This window comes from Pristis pectinata, chromosome 14 (assembly GCF_009764475.1).
Source record: "Pristis pectinata isolate sPriPec2 chromosome 14, sPriPec2.1.pri, whole genome shotgun sequence".
Taxonomy (NCBI): Eukaryota; Metazoa; Chordata; class Chondrichthyes; order Rhinopristiformes; family Pristidae; genus Pristis; species Pristis pectinata.
In genome coordinates this window covers 6,402,194-6,408,852 of record NC_067418.1, presented here as the reverse complement: position 1 = coordinate 6,408,852, position 6,659 = coordinate 6,402,194, and the positions used below count along the sequence as shown (strand labels likewise).

Sequence of the window (6,659 nt, the reverse complement as noted above, 5' to 3'; positions counted from 1 at the left end):
CTAATACTCCAGGTGCAGTCTCACCAAGGCCCTACATGATTGCAGGAAGACATCCTTACTCCTATAACACCAATCCTCTCTTCATAAAGGCCAATACACCCTTTGCCTTCCAGATCGCTTGCTGCACAGTTACAGAGTATTGGAGCCGAGAGATACATCTCTGAAACAGACCCTTCCGCCCAGTGCTGTATAACTAGCAGAGCTGACACCTCATAGCTCCAGCCACCCCAGATCAAACCTAGGACGAGGGGTTGATGAGGTGGGAGAAAGAGAAGAATGAGAGGTGGGTGCTGTCTATGTGGAGTCTGCAAGTTCTCCATGTGGGTTTCCAGCAGGGGCTTCAATATCCCCGCACATCCTAAAAATGTGCTGATTGGTCAGTTAATTGTCCCTGGTATGAGGGTGAATTGTAGAAACTAGGGGGGCAGGCATGGTAGTGTAGCGGTTAGCGTGACGCTATTACAGCGCCAGCGACCCGGGTTCAATTCCCGCCGCTGTCTGTAAGGAGTTTATACGTTCTCCCCGTGTCTGCGTGGGTTTCCTCCGGGCGCTCCAGTTTCCTCCCACATTCCAAAGATGTACGGGTTAGGAAGTTGTGGGCATGCTATGTTGGCGCCGGAAGCGTGGCGACACTTGCGGGCTGCCCCCAGAACACTCTATGCAAAAGATGTCTTTCACGGTGCGTTTCGATGTACATGTGACTAATAAAGAAATCTGATCTGATCTGAGGAAGGTGTGGAAATACTGTGGGATTGGTGTGGTGTTTGGTGGTCAGTACAGACTCCGTGGGCCAAAGGGCCTTTTTCTGAACTGTATGACTCTAGAAGGCAGGAACACAAGACAATAGGAGCAGGAGTAGGCCACTCGGCCCCTCAACCCTGCCCCGCCATTCAATATGATCATGGCTGATCTATGCTGGCCTCAGCCACTCTTCTGTGCCAGTTCCCCATCACCCTCAATTCCTCAATCTTGCAAATATTAATCTACCTCCACCTTAAATATATCCAGTGATCCAGCTTCCACCACCCTCGGGGACTGAGAATTCCAGAGATTCACCCCCTCTGAGAAACTTCTAACCATCTCAGTTTTAAATGACAGCGCCTTTGTCTTGTACAGTAGTTATGTTCCCTTCCATCACCAATATGTTGGCCTTCAGTAACAAACAATCCACTGGAGGAACTCAGCAGGTCGAGCAGCATCTGTGGAGGGGAAAGGAATTGTCAACGTTTTGGGTCGAAACCCTGCTTCAGGACCACCACTGAGTTCCTCCAGCAGATTGTTTGTTGCTCCAGATTCCAGCAGCTGCAGTCTCTGGTGTCTCTCTGCTGGCCTTCAGTGAGCTGTGTACTAGAGCACCCTTTGAACATTAACATTACCTAGTCTCTCACCAATTAAAAAACACTCCACTTTTCTGTTAGCTTGTCCTGGTCCAGCGACGTGGACAATCTGGCCAAGAAAGCTCACCAGCACCTCTTCTTCCTCAGAAGGCTGAGGAAATTCAGGATGTCCCCTTTGACCCTCACCAATTTTTACAGATGCACCACAGAAAGCATCCTACCCAGATTCGTCACGGCTTTAGTACGGCAACGGCACTGTCCAAGACTGCAAGAAATTCCAGAGTCGTGGACACAAACCAGCCTCCCCTCCATTGACTCCGTCTACACTTGAGAAAGCAGCCGACATAATCAAAGACCCCCCCCCACTCTGAAAATTCTCTCCTCTCCCCCCTTCCATCAGGCAGAAGATAAAAAAAACTTGAAAACACACACCACCAGGCTCAAGGACAAGCCTCTATCCCACTGTAGAAGACTCTTGAACTGATCTCTTGTACGTCAAAGATGAACTCTTGACCTCACAATCTCCCTCGTCATGGCCTTGCACCTTATTAGTCTATCTGCACTGTACTTTCTCTGTAGCTGTAATTCTGCATTCTGTTATTGCTTTTCCTTTTGTACTGCCTCGATGTACTTATGTTTTTGAATGATCTGTATGGATGGCATGCAAAACAAAGTTTTTCACCGTATCTCGATACAAGTGACAATAATAAACCAATTACTGATTTTGTACACCAAAGAGCCACAACAAATCATTGGTATGTTGTATTCATTATATTGTGGAAAGTAACTTTCCCGTCAATCGGTGAACTCTTGGGACCCTGCCATTTAAAGTCAGAATCTAACTTGGTCAGTCATTGACACACAACCGTTCTTGCTCTCTTTGTCCAACAGTGGCATTGCTGTTGGTTCAAGGGTTAGGGGGTGAGGATCTTGTCTGCGTGACATTCATGCGACTAAATCCAGTCAGCATCTCAGCAGATGCAGTCCTATCCAAGTCCACAGGTTGGACAAGGGAGATGAATGTGTTAGATCCTCCAGTCAATGACTTTCTCCTCAACTCCACAGGAGCTGCCTGAATTGCTGAGTGTCTGCAGCATTTTCTGCCAGTATTAACAAAACAAGTACTGGGAGATACAAACAATCTAGAGGAACTCAGCAGATCGAGCAGCATCTATGGGAGGGAAGGAACTGTCGATGTCCCGGTTCGAAACCCTGCATCAGGACTGAGAGATTGCAGGGTACTGCGAGATTCCTCACAAACTCCACACCAAACACTTGGCAAGGTGGGGGAACCTTTAAATGTTGATAGAAAATTCACGTCCACATTAATGTTTAAAACTGTGGGTTCAGTTCCAGTGTCTGGACGATGTGCAGTTATTTAACCCTACAAACTGTGGCAGTGCTTTGCAAAGACCGTTGAACACGGTATAAATGCAGGTGAGGTTTCCAATTGTCTACTCCAGTCACCTCTCCCTGAGTCACCTTCATATTTGGGAGAGTCTGTGACAGAGACCCCAGCACCCACCTCTCGTTCTAGCCTTTCTCTCACCTCATCACCCACTCTCCCCATCTCTCAGATCTTTCCCTTCTTATCTAACTCCAAACCCTCTCCTCCTCCAATCTGTTCCCTCTTCAAACCATCCCTCCCTCCCCTTCCCCTCTCCCACCCCTCCCTCTTCCTTACTGGTCCCTCCCTCCCCATTCCCTCAATCCCTTCCCACCACATCCCTCCCCTTCCCTACCTTCAATCCCTCTCCCTTACTACTCGCCCCCTCTCCCCATTCCCCTAATCCCTTCCCAACACATCCCTATCTTCTTCCCATACTATTTCCCTCCCTCCCTACCTCCCTCCCTCTCTCCCGTCCCTTCCCTCCCACCCGTTCCCTCCTCCTTCCCTTACTCCCTGCACACTGCCTTGCCCATTTAGCCTAGTCTTTCAAGAGTTTCAGCCCAGTCTTTCAAGAGTTAACCGCTGACCATTCCGCTCTCTCTCTCTCTCACACACACACACACAGGACACACGGACTCGGAGCTGCCAGCCAGTCAATGAAAAAGCATACATCAGCGAGGAGTCCCCGAGTCAGGAATTAACAGTGACCGACTTCAATCCTTGTCTCTTTTCCCGCCACTCTCTCAATGGTATTCTCTCTCTAACTTGGCACAATTCCAATCGCTCCCTAGTCCCTGTTTATTTGGTCTGCTGGAAAAAAAACCTATTTAAAATTAAACCAAGATCCACATACAACCCTTTTAAGAAAAGGCACACGTTAAAAGTTTTTTTTATTAAAAAAGACTTCTAAACTTGTGTGTAAGAGGGAAGTTATTGGTTGAAATGTGATTTTATGTAAATCTGTCTATATGTCAGACAGGGGAGCTTGTGCTGCGAGCATTGTGTGTCACTCCCTCCCCTTCTCACTCCCCCCGACACCACCCCCGTGCCTGACCCCAGCCTCTTGCCCACCTCCCTTCCCCACTCTCTCTCCCCCCACGCCCTCCCCAGCTCCTGCTCTGCCCCCCTGTTTTTTTTGGGTTGCGCCGCTCCCCTCCCTCCCTCCCTCCCTCGCTCCTCCTGCGGGAGCGCTGACCCGAGCGAAGGTCGAAAGCGAGGCTACGCCGCGATCGGCTCCCGGGTGCCGGCGGGTCGGAGGTTCGTGCCCCGGGGAGGGAAGAAAGAACCAGTCAGCCGGTGCCCTCCCCCCTCTCCCTCCCTCCTTCCCTCCCTCCCCGTGCCCACCTTTTGCCCGCCAGTCATTCCCAGGCAATCTCTCTCTCCACCCTCCCTCCTCACCCCCCCCCTCTCTCTCCCTTCCCCTTTTTTTCCATCCTCACCTTCCTCCCCTCCGGATGAATCGACTCCAGTGAAGACCCCGAAAAGGACAGCCCCGGATTCCCGACTCAACTACACACACAACAAAAAAAAACACGCAGAGGTAATCTTTTAAAGGAAAAAAAATTCCCAGAGACCTTGTGCCTTATTTTTTTTAGGTGAAAAAAAGAGGGAGGGAGGGTGAGAGGAGGAAAGGAGGAGGGAGGGAGGGAGGGAGGGAAAGAGGAAGGAGAGGCAGGGGAATAAAGGGAGCCACAAAAGCCAGGGTCGGCGCCGCGGGGTGAGAGGTGCCCTGTCACTACAAGGCGGGAGACAACCAGAATGGCTTGAAATTAACCTATTTTCGAACGCCGTGTTGCCAAATGTATCGCTTTCGGAGAAATTGCAACGTTCTTGATACTGACATGTAGCAATTCTCTTTATATTCAATCACTGTGTTTCGGGGGGAGTTCATTCCTGGTTATTTTTTTACACATACACACCACACAAAAGTCTTCACGGTCGCGATCTTTTTAAGCAATTGCGACGAAGGCCGTCCTCTTGATTTCTCTCTCTCTCTCTCTCTCTCTCGCTCTCCAGTAACGCGCCGCACAAAAGGCGAGATCAGAATCTAATGCAAAGTACTGACCTGTTCGGTAACCTTCTTCCCCTCCTATCCACCCCCCTTCACCTCTCTCTCTCTCTCTCTCTCTCTCCCTCTTTTTATTTTAAATCAGTAAAATTGCAACAGAGTTGATACTGATAAACGCAGGACGAAAAAAATGACTAATTTTGAACTATTGATCTTTATGTGTGTATTTTAGATTATATATATCTGGAATGTAACTATGCAACAATTTATGCTTTTTCTTTGCACGGTTATTTGTAAACATTCGCGGCCTAGACGTGACAAAGATTTAAAGAAGGGAATATTATTTTGCTTCTTAAAATTGAGCAAAAATTGAGTGGTAAATGGCAGAGACCGTGCATGTCATTATTTTGCATTTTGCAATTTATCAATAAAATCCACAAACGGGGAGAGGAAAAAAAGCAAAACAGCCTCTGTGGAAGCTCTTTAAATAATGCCATCAGAGGGACATTGGGCGATCTTGGATCTGTACTGTTTTGGAATTAGATATTTAAAAGAGAAATTCGAGGGGGAAAATGTGAATGAGTGACGGTGGTGGCATGAGCTGGAGAAATGAATGACGTTGTGGAGAGGGGTTTGTTTTGCGGACATGAAGAGGGAAACAGGTCTTTCTTGCCCATTGCTACCGTGTGGATGTGGAGCGAGAGAGCAGAGGTCGACACCAGGGGCTTTGAGGAGGGGGAGAAAGAACAGGTTTGCCGGCACATCACCTTTTTGGAGTTCACTGCTGCGAGCAAGTGAGGTCTGGCAACACAGAGAGCTTGCCTGCTGTGATGGATATTTCTGAAATGACATGGTTTATTTATTGAGCTGGGCAGCAGACGGGGTCTGGGGGGGGGGGTGTTAGGGGTGAGGGATGAGCAAGTTTTCACCATGAGCTGTAGTCCCAAGTTCGTGAACTTGGAGCCTTTTCTCTGACGCGACCCTGGTGGTATACAACAACAGGGTAATACATCTGTCAATTGTGTCCGGGACACTCCCGATGTTGGAACCTCTCTGGGAGAGTTTTGCAACTAGATAACAAATATTGCAACTGGAGAATTTGTTTTTATTTCCCTACACAATTTATGGGAAGTGTTTTCCTTCGGGATGGAGAGAATTATTCCGTATAATATTGGATTGTTGGAAAGTATATGTTGCTGTTTCCGTTGGCAGAGGCGGGTGATTTACTTCTGAACTACTTGCACTCGGATTTGATCTGAGCGCTCTATATTTCACCCCATCTTCTCAAATTGTGTTTTTACTCCCCCCCCCCTCTCTCTCTTTCTCTCCAGGACGCCGCTGCTTTTTTTTCTGGGACCCCGCCCGCCCTATTTCTGATTTAATTTTGGAAAGTGGTTTCCAGGTTGAAAAGGCTGGAACTCCACAGGCACCAAACTGCCCACAATGCGCTGTTTAGCGTTTGCCGAAGGAAGGGTGTAAATGGATTTTGTCGAACAAGAGAGAATGGCTCATGGAATTCCTTCGCAAGGGAAAATTACCATCACGGTGGACGAGTACAGCTCGAACCCGACTCAAGCATTCACTCATTACAACATTAACCAGAGTCGCTTTCAGCCGCCCCACGTGCATATGTGAGTACACAGAGTTGGACAGTCTGCCTCCAACTGCCGTCTTTGCGTTTCTTTTAACTCAGGATTTGAATTGAAAACTGCACAAAAAAATACTGACCGCCCCAATCTCTTTCCCCCCATCCAGTCACAAGCTCGTGGGCAAACACACACATTGAAACGCAAACAGGCAGAGGAGCATACATTCAAACACACCGACGCAAACAACTATAGAACGCGCGCACACACACTCAAGGAGACAGGCAGACACACATACACACACACACACACACACACACACAGGGATTGACTGACAG

At 48.4% G+C, this 6,659-nt stretch overlaps 1 protein-coding gene across 2 annotated transcripts in view; it reads left to right on the top strand.

Moving 5' to 3' along the window:
* The first annotated feature begins 3,897 nt into the window (after positions 1–3,897).
* The window catches only part of mpped2a (metallophosphoesterase domain containing 2a), a 183,133-nt gene continuing 180,371 nt past the window's right edge, over positions 3,898–6,659 (top strand). For both annotated transcript variants that reach the window (XM_052028810.1, XM_052028812.1), the window contains exons 1-2: positions 3,898–4,267; positions 6,067–6,366. In XM_052028810.1, the coding sequence (XP_051884770.1) occupies positions 6,215–6,366 (152 nt within the window). In that variant the 5' untranslated portion in view covers positions 3,898–4,267; positions 6,067–6,214. The remainder of the gene's footprint in view (positions 4,268–6,066; positions 6,367–6,659) is intronic.